This window comes from Aquarana catesbeiana, linkage group LG02 (assembly GCF_042186555.1).
Source record: "Aquarana catesbeiana isolate 2022-GZ linkage group LG02, ASM4218655v1, whole genome shotgun sequence".
Lineage (NCBI taxonomy): Eukaryota > Metazoa > Chordata > Amphibia > Anura > Ranidae > Aquarana > Aquarana catesbeiana.
In genome coordinates this window covers 167,429,354-167,444,552 of record NC_133325.1, presented here as the reverse complement: position 1 = coordinate 167,444,552, position 15,199 = coordinate 167,429,354, and the positions used below count along the sequence as shown (strand labels likewise).

Below are 15,199 nucleotides of genomic sequence, written 5' to 3'. Positions count from 1 at the left end.
AGAGCAGTGCTGACTAGCTAAAAATTGTTTTGGTCGTGAAGGGGGTAAAATCTTCTGGTGATCAAGTGGTTGTCTATGAGTACCTGAGTCAGTTAGAACGAAGCCTTCCAGCAGCGCGCTGTCACTGCTGAAGGCGCTTCCATCTTTACCCAGTTTTCCTCTCCTCCCGGCCAGTCAGGAAGTGAGTCGCCAAGCCGCCAAGATCACGAGGAGGAGGAGATGCAGGGGAAGCTGCCGCCCGACGCCTGGAGGAAGCGCTGCCTGCGACCAATGAGGTAAGTGCGGGGCTGGTGGCCAACCGGTGAGAGGGGGGGTGGCTGTGGCTGCATTGTTTGCCGCCCCCCCCCCCCAAAAAAAAATATACCACCAGCCGCCACTGGTGGGGGAAGAGGCATTGTATGGAAGGTGGAGTGATTGGTGCAGTGATGGAGGGGGGGGGGAGGTATTTTATGGAAGGTGGTGTGTGTGTGTGGAGTAATCAGTGCAGTGATGGAGGAGGAGGGGGGGGGAGAGGCATTGTATGGAAGGTGGTGTATGTGTGAAGTGGTTAGTGTGGGATCAGTGCAGTGATGGAGGAGGGAGGGAAGAGGCATTGTATGTAAGGTGCTGTGCAGGGCCGAAAAGGAAATAAAAACTAGCCCTGGAAATTTCATACCAGCCCCATAGCATTATTATACCAGCCCAATAGCATAACATCACAGAGGCTGTGTGGACATGCTACAGGAGATGTCAGAGGCTGTGGGGACATGGTACAGGAGGTGGTCATAGGTAGGGTTGCCACCTGTCCAGGATTCACTCGGACAGTTCGGGTTTGGAATTGTGTGTCCAGGTTTCAGACTGCCTGAAACCCGGACACATTATTTAGACTGGACTATGGCTTCCCAGCAGGGTTGTTGGCTGCAGTTGAGCTGAGAGTTTCTGTTACACTCTTTCACACTGTCCAAAGCCAGCACTAACAACCCTCCCCCCAAACACACAGACGGGAGAAGAGGGCTTGATCTGCACCTCTTCCCCCCACCCCTACCCCTCTGTGTCTGCCCATACTCCAATACCCAGCGCTGTGCCTCAGAATAGGAAAGCTGGGTCTGGAAATTTGAAGTCCAGCAGCCTCAGATACATCTGGATGAGAGGTGCTGACTGCCAAGGGGTGAGTGAGCTCACCATCCATCCCTGTCTGTGACTGAAGTCTCCCCTCTTCTCTCTCCTGCATCTGAGTAAGTACACTAAGGCAAATCAGGGTTCTCAGAGCACCCCTTACATCAGAGTTCCCCTTTACACTAGAGGCCACAGTGTTTCCCCTTACATCAGAGTCTTCTCCGTACATCAGAGTTCTCAGTGTCCCTTCTTAAACCATGATTTCCAGAGCATTGCTTATGTTAGAGGCCCCATAGTTCTCCCTTACAACAGAGTCTGCAGAGTTCCCCCTTACAGTGAAAGGGAACTCTGCGAGTTCAGATGTAAAAGGGGAACTCTGTAGACTCTAATGTAAAGGGGGACTCTTGTTATTAACTTCATATGATTAGAAATGTTATTTAATAGCAACATGTATGTATAGTTTATACTACAAAACAAAATTGCTGTGCGCCACTAAAGTGTTAGGGTTTGACTGAAGAAAAGGTGGCAACCCTAGTCATAGGTTGTGGGGACATGGTACAGGAGATGTCAGAGGCTGTGGGGACATGGTACAGGAGATGTCAGAGGCTGTGGGGACATGGTACAGGAGGCACAGTCGTGTAGTGGGTAGCACTCTCGCCTAGCAGTAAGAAGGGTCACTGGTTCGAAGCCCAACCACGACACTACCTGCCTGGAGTTTGCATGTTCTCCCTGTGTCTGCGTGGGTTTCCTCCGGGTACTCTGGTTTCCTTCCACACTCCAAAGACATGCTGGTAGGTTAATTGCATCCTGTCTAAATTGGTCCTAGTATGTATGAATGTAAGTTAGGGACCTTAGATTGTAAGCTCCTTGAGGGTGTAGGGACTGATGTGAATGTATAATGTATATGTAAAGCGCTGCGTAAATTGACGGCGCTATATAAGTACCTGAAATAAATAAAATGTCAGAGGCTGTGGGGACATGGTACAGGAGATGTCAGAGGCTGTGGGGACATGGTACAGGAGATGCCAGAGGCTGCGGGGACATGGTACAGGAGATGTCAGAGGCTATGGGGGACATGGTACAGGAGATGTCAGAGGCTGTGGGGACATGGTACAGGAGATGCCAGAGGCTGCGGGGACATGGTACAGGAGATGTCAGAGGCTATGGGGGACATGGTACAGGAGATGTCAGAGGCTGTGGGGACATGGTACAGGAGATGTCAGAGGCTGTGGGGACATGGTACAGGAGATGTCAGAGGCTGTGGGGACATGGTACAAGAGATGTCAGAGGCTGTGGGGGCATGGTACAGGAGATGTCAGAGGCTGTGGGGAAATGGTACAGGAGATGTCAGAGGCTGTGGGGACATGGTACAGGAGATGTCAGAGGCTGTGGGGGCATGGTACAGGAGATATCAGAGGCTGTGGGGAAATGGTACAGGAGATGTCAGAGGCTGTGGGGACATGGTACAGGAAATGTCAGAGGCTATGGGGACATGGTACAGGAGATGTCAGAGGCTGTGGGGACATGGTACAGGAGATGTCAGAGGCTGTGGGGACATGGTACAGGAGATGTCAGAGGCTGTGGGGACATGGTACAGGAAATGTCAGAGGCTGTGGGGACATGGTACATGAGGTGGTCATAGGCTGTGCGGACATGGTACAGGAGGTGTCAGTGGCTGTGCGGACATGGTAAATGAGGTGGTCATAGGCTGTGCGGACATGGTATAGGAGGTGATCAGAGGCTGTGCGGACATGGTACAGGAGGTGGTCATAGGTCTGTGTGGACATGGTACAGGAGGTGGTCATAGGCTGTGCGGACATGGTAAAGGACATGTTAGAGGCTGTGCGGACATAGTATAGGAGAGTAACAGAAGGTGGTCATAGGCTGTGCAGACATGGTATAGGACAGTAACAGGAGGTGGTCAGAGGCTGTGGAGGGGTCCGGTCTTACCAGGCCGTTATGTGGAGAGGCGCGTGCCACTGCCGAGACCGAGTGCCAATATGTCACTGCGCATAATGCAAATATGGCAGAGCGTGTAGGGTAGGGTTTCAACATTATCCCTTTAATCCAGGACACACATCAATTACACAGGTTCTGTGGCTGATTAAGGTGGTAATGAAACTCACTTGGTGCCTTATCTGCATTAAATCAGCCTCAGAACCTGTGTAATTAATATGTGTCCTGGATTAAAGAGATGATGTGGCAACCCTAGTGTAGGGGCTTTCCCGAGCCTGGCTAGTTTCCGAACGGTGCATGCACAGTTGACCAGCAGCCATATTTTTTACAGGCAGCCCTAAAACAGGCTGAAATTTACAGGCTTCCCGTAAATGAATGGGCGGTTGGCAACACTGGGCCGACGGCCCGGAGGTCACAGCCACAGCTCAAAGCAGCCCCAGGGCGGGCGGCCTGCCGGGTAATTTCCCACTATCCCGATAGGCCAGTCCGGCCCTGGTGCTGGGATTGGTGCAGTGATAGAGGAGTATGGAGGGGAAGGCATTGTATGGAAAGTGATGTGTATGGAGTGATCGGTATGGAGAAATCGATGCAGTAATGGAGGGTGGGGGGGGAGACATTGTATGGAAGGTGATGTGTATGGAGTGATCGGTGTACAGTGATCGATGCAATGATGGAGGGTGAGGGGGAGAGGCATTGTATGGAGGGTGATGTGTATGGAGTGATCGGTGTGGAATCATTGCAGTGGGTAGTGATGGGGGGAAGACTCATTGTATGGAAGGTGGTGTGTATGGAGTGATCGGTGTGGAATCGGTGCAGTGGGTAGTGATGGGGGGGAAGACTCATTGTATGGAAGGTGGTGTGTATGGAGTGATCGGTGTGGGATCGGTGCAGTGGGTAGTGATGGGGGGAAGACTCATTGTATGGAAGGTGATGTGTATGGAGTGATCGGTGTGGGATCGGTGCAGTGGGTAGTGATGGGGGGAAGACTCATTGTATGGAAGGTGGTGTGTATGGAGTGATCGGTGTGGGATCGGTGCAGTGGGTAGTGATGGGGGGAAGACTCATTGTATGGAAGGTGATGTGTATGGAGTGATCGGTGTGGGATCGGTGCAGTGGGTAGTGATGGGGGGAAGACTCATTGTATGGAAGGTGGTGTGTATGGAGTGATCGGTGTGGAATCGGTGCAGTGGGTAGTGATGGGGGAAGACTCATTGTATGGAAGGTGGTGTGTATGGAGTGATCGGTGTGGGATCGGTGCAGTGGGAAGTGATGGGGGGAAGACTCATTGTATGGAAGGTGATGTGTATGGAGTGATCGGTGCAGTGGGTAGTGATGGGGGGAAGACTCATTGTATGGAAGGTGGTGTGTATGGAGTGATCGGTGTGGAATCGGTGCAGTGGGTAGTGATGGAGGGAAGACTCATTGTATGGAAGGTGGTGTGTATGGAGTGATCGGTGTGGGATCGGTGCAGTGGGAAGTGATGGGGGGAAGACTCATTGTATGGAAGGTGATGTGTATGGAGTGATCGGTGCAGTGGGTAGTGATGGAGGGAAGACTCATTGTATGGAAGGTGGTGTGTATGGAGTGATCGGTGTGGGATCGTTGCAGTGGGAAGTGATGAGGGGAAGACTCATTGTATGGAAGGTGATGTGTATGGAGTGATCGGTGCAGTGGGTAGTGATGGGGGGAAGACTCATTGTATGGAAGGTGGTGTGTATGGAGTGATCGGTGTGGAATCGGTGCAGTGGGAAGTGATGGAGGGAAGACTCATTGTATGGAAGGTGGTGTGTATGGAGTGATCGGTGTGGGATCGGTGCAGTGGGAAGTGATGGGGGGGAAGACTCATTGTATGGAAGGTGATGTGTATGGAGTGATCAGTGCAGTGGGTAGTGATGGGGGGAAGACTCATTGTATGGAAGGTGGTGTGTATGGAGTGATCGGTGTGGAATCGGTGCAGTGGATAGTGATGGGGGGAAGACTCATTGTATGGAAGGTGGTGTGTATGGAGTGATCGGTGTGGAATTGGTGCAGTGGGTAGTGATAGAGGGAAGACTCATTGTATGGAAGGTGGTGTGTATGGAGTGATCGGTGTGGAATCGGTGCAGTGGGTAGTGATGAAGGGAAGACTCATTGTATGGAAGGTGGTGTGTATGGAGTGATCGGTGTGGAATCGGTGCAGTGGGTAGTGATGGGGAGAAGACTCATTGTATGGAAGGTGATGTGTATGTAGTGATCGGTGCAGTGGGTAGTGATGGGGGGAAGACTCATTGTATGGAAGGTGATGTGTATGGAGTGATCGGTGTGGAATCGGTGCAGTGGAAAGTGATGGGGGGAAGACTCATTGTATGGAAGGTGGTGTGTATGGAGTGATCGGTGTGGGATCGGTGCAGTGGGTAGTGATGGGGGGGGAAGACTCATTGTATGGAAGGTGGTGTGTATGGAGTGATCGGTGTGGAATCGGTGCAGTGGGAAGTGATGGGGGGAAGACTCATTGTATGGAAGGTGATGTGTATGGAGTGATCGGTGCAGTGGGTAGTGATGGGGGGAAGACTCATTGTATGGAAGGTGATGTGTATGGAGTGATCGGTGTGGAATCGGTGCAGTGGGAAGTGATGGGGGGAAGACTCATTGTATGGAAGGTGGTGTGTATGGAGTGATCGGTGTGGAATCGGTGCAGTGGGTAGTGATGGGGGGGGAAGACTCATTGTATGGAAGGTGGTGTGTATGGAGTGATCGGTGTGGGATCGGTGCAGTGGGTAGTGATGGGGGGAAGACTCATTGTATGGAAGGTGATGTGTATGGAGTGATCGGTGTGGAATCGGTGCAGTGGGAAGTGATGGGGGGAAGACTCATTGTATGGAAGGTGGTGTGTATGGAGTGATCGGTGTGGGATCGGTGCAGTGGGAAGTGATGAGGGGAAGACTCATTGTATGGAAGGTGATGTGTATGGAGTGATCGGTGCAGTGGGTAGTGATGGGGGGAAGACTCATTGTATGGAAGGTGGTGTGTATGGAGTGATCGGTGTGGGATCGGTGCAGTGGGTAGTGATGGAGGGGAGACTCATTGTATGGAAGGTGGTGTGTATGGAGTGATTGGTGTGGGATCGGTGCAGTGGGTAGTGATGGGGGGAAGACTCATTATATGGAAGGTGATGTGTATGGAGTGATCGGTCTGGAATCGGTGCAGTGGGAAGTGATGGGGGGGAAGACTTATTGTATGGAAGGTGGTGTGTATGGAGTGATCGGTGTGGGATCGGTGCAGTGGGTAGTGATGGAGGGGAGACTCATTGTATGGAAGGTGGTGTGTATGGAGTGATCGGTGTGGAATCGGTGCAGTGGGTAGTGATGGGGGAAGACTCATTGTATGGAAGGTGGTGTGTATGGAGTGATCGATGTGGAATCGGTGCAGTGGGAAGTGATGGGGGGAAGACTCATTGTATGGAAGGTGATGTGTATGGAGTGATCGGTGTGGAATCGGTGCAGTGGGTAGTGATGGGGGGAAGACTCATTGTATGGAAGGTGGTGTGTATGGAGTGATCGGTGTGGAATCGGTGCAGTGGGTAGTGATGGGGGGAAGACTCATTGTATGGAAGGTGGTGTGTATGGAGTGATCGGTGTGGAATCGGTGCAGTGGGTAGTGATGGAGGGAAGACTCATTGTATGGAAGGTGGTGTGTATGGAGTGACTGGTGTGGAATCGGTGCAGTGGGTAGTGATGAAGGGAAGACTCACTGTATGGAAGGTGGTGTGTATGGAGTGATCGGTGTGGAATCGGTGCAGTGGGTAGTGATGGGGGGAAGACTCATTGTATGGAAGGTGATGTGTATGGAGTGATCGGTGCAGTGGGTAGTGATGGGGGGAAGACTCATTGTATAGAAGGTGATGTGTATGGAGTGATCAGTGCAGTGGGTAGTGATGGGGGGAAGACTCATTGTATGGAAGGTGATGTGTATGGAGTGATCGGTGTGGAATCGGTGCAGTGGGAAGTGATGGGGGGAAGACTCATTGTATGGAAGGTGGTGTGTATGGAGTGATCGGTGCAGTGGGTAGTGATGGGGGGGAAGACTCATTGTATGGAAGGTGGTGTGTATGGAGTGATCGGTGTGGAATCGGTGCAGTGGGTAGTGATGGGGGGAAGACTCATTGTATGGAAGGTGGTGTGTATGGAGTGATCGGTGTGGAATCGGTGCAGTGGGTAGTGATGGGGGGAAGACTCATTGTATGGAAGGTGGTGTGTATGGAGTGATCGGTGCAGTGGGTAGTGATGGGGGGGAAGACTCATTGTATGGAAGGTGGTGTGTATGGAGTGATCGGTGTGGAATCGGTGCAGTGGGTAGTGATGGGGGGGAAGACTCATTGTATGGAAGGTGGTGTGTATGGAGTGATCGGTGTGGAATCGGTGCAGTGGGTAGTGATGGGGGGAAGACTCATTGTATGGAAGAGCCGCACTGACTCCTCCTAGAGCTCAGCTCTCAGTGACAGCTCCGTACAGCCGCTCAGCTCCTCTTCTCTTCTCTCCAGCATTAGGGCAGCAGCTGGCTCTTCTCTCCGCTCATAGTGTAGATCTGTCCGCTCCTCCCTCCTCCGCTCCTCTCCTCCAGGGGGGACACAGCGGGGGTGCACCATCCTCCTCACCGGCATGCTCTGGAGTGGGGGGCTCGGCATCGCCATGCCTGGGGAGCAATGAGAGGGGGCAAACCACGCCACGGCTGTGCTTGCCAAAACCTCTTCCGTAAAGTCTTGTCTCAGTGCAGCTGCTGCTACGCCCGGGTGAGAGGTGAGTGCGATCCCCGCTACGTCCCTTCTCTGTCTGTCTGTCTGTGTCCCCGATCTCCCAGTATCCCCCGATCTCCCAGTATCCCCCGATCTCCCAGTCTCCCTGCTCTGACACTGCCCCCGATGTCTCAGTGTCCCCCGATTCTCTGATCTTCTAATGTCCCCCGACTTTCTCCATCCAGTAGTCTCTGCTGTTTTGCTGATCATGTCTCTGACATTCCGATGTGCGATGTCTCTGCAGCCAGCACAGCCCAGCAGACAGTCACATCTACAGCATGGGATGGTTCCCACTTGGATTGCAGAGGAGAGAACTTGCACTGTGTGTTGTCTTCTCTGTAGTGTTCGCTGTGATGGGTGTCCTGTATATACAATGTTCCTGTATAGTGATATTCCCCGGTGTCCTGTATATACAATGTTCCTGTATAGTGATATTCCCCGGTGTCCTGTATATACAATGTTCCTGTATAGTGATATTCCCCGGTGTCCTGTATATACAATGTCCCTGTATAGTGATATTGCCGGGTGTCCCCTATATACAATGTTCCTGTATAGTGATATTGCCGGGTGTCCTGTATATACAATGTCCCTGTATAGTGATATTGCCAGGTGTCCTGTATATACAATGTCTCTGTATAGTGATATTGCCGGGTGTCCTGTATATACAATGTTCCTGTATAGTGATATTTCCGGGTGTCCTGTATATACAATGTCCCTGTATAGTGATATTGCCAGGTGTCCTGTATATACAATGTCTCTGTATAGTGATATTGCCGGGTGTTCTGTATATACAATGTTCCTGTATAGTGATATTTCCGGGTGTCCTGTATATACAATGTTCCTGTATAGTGATATTGCCTGGTGTCCTGTATATACAATGTTCCTGTACAGTGATATTCCCCGGTGTCCTGTATATACAGTGTTCCTGTATAGTGATATTGCCGGGTGTCCTGTATATACAATGTCTCTGTATAGTGATATTGCCGGGTGTCCTGTATATACAATGTCCCTGTATAGTGATATTGCCGGTAGTCCTGTATATACAATGTTCCTGTATAGTGATATTGCTGGGTGTCCTGTATATACAATGTCTCTGTATAGTGATATTGCCGGTTGTCCTGTATATACAACGTCCCTGTATAGTGATATTGCCGGGTGTCCTGTATATACAATGTCTCTGTATAGTGATATTGCCGGTTGTCCTGTAAATACAATGTCTCTGTGTAGTGATATTGCCGGGTGTCCTGTATATACAATGTCTCTGTATAGTGATATTGCCGGGTGTCCTGTATATACAATGTCCCTGTATAGTGATATTGCCGGGTGTCCTGTATATACAATGTTCCTGTATAGTGATATTGCCGGGTGTCCTGTATATACAATGTCTCTGTATAGTGATATTGCCGGGTGTCCTGTATATACAATGTCCCTGTATAGTGATATTGCCGGGTGTCCTGTATATACAATGTTCCTGTATAGTGATATTGCCGTGTGTCCTGTATATACAATGTCTCTGTATAGTGATATTGCCAGGTGTCCTGTATATACAATGTCCCTGTATAGTGATATTGCTGGGTGTCCTGTATATACAATGTCCCTGTATAGTGATATTGCTGGGATGTGTACAGGTTCCCTCGGTGCTCAGTGTTCTGAAGTGTACACAGACTGTGTGATGCCCCCTCCCATAGTCCACCAGCACCCCTGATCATTAGTGGCCATCAGTGATAGAACCCCCATTACCAAGATGATGAGCCAACCCCTTCTACAAATGTCACATTTTTCTCTCTCATATGGGAAGGAGGTTGTCTGGAAGTAGTGATTCCCCATGAAAGGAATTTTGCATTGTCTAAATCCATCACTGAATATTGTTACATGTGTCAGATGGGCCTGTACTGGGAAGGAGACCGTGGGGACCAGTCAGGGAGTAGGATAGGGTGATGGGTCTGTCCAGGCCGAGCACATATAAGACTAACTCTTAGGCTGGCCATACATTGTACAATTTTCTTGTTCAATCTCCTTTTAGATTTACCTTTGACTATGTAGTGCAAGGGTCTGCCTGATTGCATACAAATTTGAAAGTGTTTAGGTTTGACCTCATAGTATATGGTTTTGCTAAAGGAAAATTGTATAATGTATGGCTAGCCTTAGTCTGAAATCTTGTCCAGCATCAAGTTGTAGGTTAAAGGAGCTGGAAACCTGTTTGGTTGAAGGACATCATCCAACATTGTTATAGTGGTGTGACTGCGAAGAACATGAATGTTGAGCTTTCAGCTGCTGCACACCCAAAGATTTTCTACACTTACCTGTGATTGTGATTGAGGTAAATTTAGAATTGAACTTCACACCATAATATTTGAGTCCAGAAGATAGGTTTATTCCAGATATTTGGTATATGAAAGCCAATGCGTTTCTGGGGCTCTACTTAACTACCTTCATCTGGGCTTGAAAACGGGGTATGTGGACTCAACGACCTGGACCGATCGCTCACCATTGCTGTGCCAGGGCACTCATATTTTTAAAAATTGCAATATTCTTTGAGTCCACATGCCCTATTTCGATCTTTATTTCTTCAAGTCCAGGTGAAGGGGGAAGGAGTATGCAATGATATATAGAATTTTGTTTGGAATAAACCTATCCTTTGGACTCAAATATGGTGGCAAGATACTTTAATTCTAGATTTACCTACTATATCAGGATTGTTTGAGGACTGGTTTGGAAAGGTTCTATGTTATCTCATGCTCTTGTCTTGTAAATTGGGATTACTTTTTAAAGTGATGTGTATCCATGGTAAAGCTACATAGACAATTTAAAGAGACCCTACCCCCAAGCTAAAAACATATACAATACCTGCAGCATCTTCCCCTCCTCTAAATTATTTTTTATTGACTTGCAATGTGCCTACTTCAGAAGGGTCCCTTTCCTAGCACAATCCCCTCCCTTCTCGTAAGTCATAACCCTTTCCTCTTCTGGGAGCCACTAATTACTGTATGTGCTGGTCAAGCTCCTTCACCCCTCCCCTCAGCTTCCTACAAAATCTTTTATATAATCTCTGGTAATCCCCGTTTCACACTGCCGTGACTTCTGCGCGACTTTGAATCTGACATCCCTGCACGACATCATTGCAGCCTGCATACGAATTCTATAACAGAAGTCAATGCTGAAGTCACACCAAAAGTAGTGCAGGAACCTTTTTCTAAGTCGGAATGACTTGAGTCGCATCGATTAGAACGGATCCATTGCCGTTCATGGGGTGCGACTTGTCATGTGACTTTGAACTCTCGCGCCAGTGTGAACCAGGGCTAAAGGAGTGAAGGGGAATACTATAGACTTTCACCGAAGCAACACCTTTGAGCCTGCTGAGGCTACTGACATCACATCCAAGATGGTGGCACCCAGTAGCAGTTTAAGGGCTTTTGGTGGTTTTTACAGGTAAATAACATGCATGAAATACACATATAATCATATGGGTTGGTAGTTGTTGAAATGAATGGTATGAAGACAAGATCTCTTATCCAAAATCTTGTCCCACATGGGTGTGTTTCCTGGCATGTCAGGGCTGCTTGAGATCAGGTTTGCAAAAACTTCGTATTACCTATTGATCTTTTCTTGTGGATTGGTACTTTTTTTTTTAAGTGATGTGTATCTGTGGTAAAACTACATGGGCCATGTCACAATAATGCCTCTGGCAATCAAAGATGTCAAGTTAAGTCAAAAAATGTGTGGATAAATGAACCCTATGATATTACATACATGTGACATGGATATATGGAGAACACTCCATAGATTATATTCTTAAACTGGCTGTAGACAGTTCGAATCAATTGGCAGGTTCAGCAGGGACCAGCAGAGATTCGAACCATGTAAAGCTACACAACTTTTTACCTGTTGGAGCCCTTGAATGAAAAGGGGAATTTATTCCCCGTACACACGGAATGTCCGACAGAAAAAGTCAGACGGGAGCTTTTCACCGTATATTCCGATCATGTGTATGCCTCATCGGACTTTGTACATTGAAAATTCTGATGGACCTAGAAAGAGAACACGTTCTAAATATTTCCGACGGAACCAATTCCTATCGGGAAAACCGCTCGTCTGTATGCTGTTCCGACGTACTAAAAACAACGCATGCTCTGAAGCAAGTACGAGACGGAAGTTATTGGCTACTGGCTATTGAACTTCCTTTTTCTAGTCCCGTCGTACGTGTTGTACGTCACCACGTTCTTGACGGTCGGACTTTGGTGTGATCGTGGGTATGCAAGACCATTTCAGCGGAATTCTGTCGGAACGCCGTCGGAAAAACCTTCAGAGTTTATTCCGACGGGAAAATCGGTCGTGTGTACAGGGCATTAGACTTTAAAAAAAAAGGTCCTTTCAGAAAGCAGTGATATCGTAAAAATTGGAAAATAATGTGAATATGTGCACATAAACCTATTTATATATAAGCTGCGGATGCCTTCTATCTTGTGCACAGCCTTTTTAATCTGATAGTGTGTAATACTTTTCTATAATCTGTATACTGTGCATCAAACAGCTGTTTGTCTCTCATCTAAAATATCTTCGGTGGTTTTATTGAATTTGGCCAAGTTGCTTTCAGGATAGATGCAGAATGTTCTGAAAGTCAAGATTCTATTTATAAGACATTGGTGAAGTCAGATGCGTTGATGGAATTTCTACTGATTCCTGATGAATCGTTTATAATGTTTTATGGGTGGCCCTGTCGGTATCAACAGGCTTAAAGTCTATAGACTTTTCTAGAAAGAGCTGGTTAGAAAGTTCTCAGCCGAACAGCATCTGCATCCAGCCAGATGCTGGCACTCTTTGTGCATTCTGACAGCCACAGGTACCATCTGTTAGAATGCAATTTGCTGTACTGTAGATTTATCCATCTGCACTGTTTAGCATGGTAAGGGGGTTTAAAGTGGAGCTTCCCCCAAAAGGGTAAGCTCCACTTGTTCTCACCCCCCCTCCCTCCACTGCCATATTTGTCACTTTTTTGGAGGGGAGGGGGAGCAGGTACCTGGTTTTGACAGGTACCCACTCCCACTTCCGGGTAAAATCAGCAATCTATGATATTTCTGGCCCCTCCTTTTTCCCCCCACTGCCTTCTGGGACACACACAGGTCCCAGAAGATGGCGGGATCATTCAGAAAGCGCAGCACGACTCCCGCATGCGTGGTAGGAAACCGACTGTGAAACCTGAAGGATTCATTGGTGGTTTCCCTTACTTACAATGCCAGCGCCTGCACCCAAAGCTGATTGATAAATCGGCTCGGGGTGCTGACATCGCAGAATCCCTGGACAGGTATTGTAAGAGTCCTTATATTAGTATTTGTAGCTGCTGACTTTATATATATATATATATATATATATATATATATATATATATATATATATATATATAATTATTTTTTTTTTTTTACGAACTGGAGCTCCTCTTTAAGTAATTGATCTCATTCAGTCCACAGGCTAAACAAGAGAAATCCTAACATATGTGACCAGCTTAATTCTAAGACATCATTTTTAGACAGGAATGGTGAACAGATAAAAATCAGCCTTTTTACTTCGATGCTCTTGGCAGCTTTTTTACATTGGGATGTACCCATAAACAATCAGCTAGAACCCTTGCACCTAATTTACACTTCGGCTCAGTGGGCGGTAAAAAAAGGTAGTTAAGACATGGTTTTATTGCCTCACCCCCACCCCGACTGCCCCTTAAGCTGCAAAGGCAGCCAGATAGGGCTGTACACATGCTATAATGCTTTGCTTTGTATTGCATTCGGCAGGCAGGACCACCAAATGCTAGGCTCACAGTTGCAGCACAGCATTCCTATTCAAGAACCTGGTTTGGCTGCAAAAAAAAAAGAAAAACAGCACTCCGGAGGCGGCAGTAGCGCTACTTGAATGCCCGACAGCTGTGCCTGTGATGCTTTCTGAAAAGTGATCCGCATTGAAAGGCTAGGTTCACACTATTGGGGTTTCCCGTTTGCATGAGCACAGCAGCCTATTTATTCGAATGGGCTGCCGTACCTACGGAGAATGCAGAGAAAAGGTACCTGCACCTTTACAAGATTGCAGCCACAGGGAAACCGCATCTTCCTATGTGCAGTTTCCGTGCATGGGGCTGCTTTTTTTTTTTTAAATTAAGAATTGCGTCTGCTAACATCAACGCATTTTTGCTGCAGGTGCGGGAAAGCGTGCGATTTACATGCAGTCCCGCGTTTGCAGAAGTGTGACCCTAGCCTAAATGAGTCCTTAGCAAGTACACCAAATCTCAAAAATTTCAAAAGCTCATTTTAAAAACAACCTGACAACCTTTTGAAGGTTTATAAACATTGGAAGGGTTATTTTAATGGTTAGTGATAAACAAATAAGGCATTGGAGAAAAGCTGTCAGATAACGACTATAAATGACCCTGTTGAACACAGAGAAGAGTTCAGGAGCAGCTGAAAAAAACACGCAAACTGGTCCTAAACGTCCATTTACCAGCAGCAGTGTACATGAAGCCTTAGGAGCAGTTGGACATTTTTTTTCAGCTTCTCCTGAAGTCTCCTCTATATTATCTTATCAGTACATGTACACAGGGGCATTTATAGTCATTTCTAGGCAGTTGAAATCAGATGCATTTTTTGGAAAGCAAAATAAATGCGTTCAGGACGTATGTTCAGAGGCATTTGAAACGCCAAACGCCTGTAACAGCTTGTAAACGTGTGTAAACATGGTAACTCGTGTTTAGCCACGTTATGTTTACAGGCATTTTTCATTTTTGACAATTTGGAATTTTTTTTTTTTAACCACTTCAATACAGGCCATTTTCATCCCCTTCCTGCCCAGGCCAATTTTCAGCTTTCAGTGCTGTCACATTTTGAATGACAATTGCGTCTTGCAATACTGTACCCAAATGAGATTTTGATCATTTTTTTTCCCCCACAAATAGAGCTTTCTTTTGGTGGTATTTGATCGCCTCTGTGGTTTTTATTTTTTGCGCTATAAACAAAAAATAGCGACAATTTTGAAAAAAAACACAATATTTTTTACTTTTTGCTATAGTAAATATCCCAATTTAAAAAAAAAACAAAAATAATTTCTTCCTCAGTTTAGGCCGATATATATTCGTCTACATATTTTTGGTAAAAAAATCGCAATAAGTGTATATTGATTGGTTTGCGCAAAAGTTATAGCGTCAACAAAATAAGGGATAGATTGGCATTTTTATTATTATTATTTATTTTTTTTACTAGTAATGGCGGCAATCTGTGATTTTTGTCAGGACTGAGATATTGCGGCGGACATATCGGACACTTTTGATACTTTTTTGGGACTACTGACATTTATACAGCGATCAGTGCTATAAATATGCACTGATTACTGTATAAATGT

At 47.1% G+C, this 15,199-nt stretch overlaps 1 protein-coding gene across 5 annotated transcripts in view; it reads left to right on the top strand.

Moving 5' to 3' along the window:
• Positions 1-15,199, top strand: part of ARHGEF25 (Rho guanine nucleotide exchange factor 25) — a 500,546-nt gene that overhangs the window by 191,463 nt on the left and 293,884 nt on the right. Inside the window, exon 1 of one of the 5 annotated variants that reach the window (XM_073613765.1) lies at positions 7,510-7,826. The exons of 3 other annotated variants lie outside the window; for them this stretch is intronic. In XM_073613765.1, coding sequence (XP_073469866.1) covers positions 7,733-7,826 — 94 coding nt within the window. In that variant the 5' untranslated portion in view covers positions 7,510-7,732. Of the gene's footprint in view, positions 1-7,509; positions 7,827-15,199 lie in introns of those variants that run through there. One more of the 5 variants, XM_073613766.1, reaches the window with a different exon arrangement.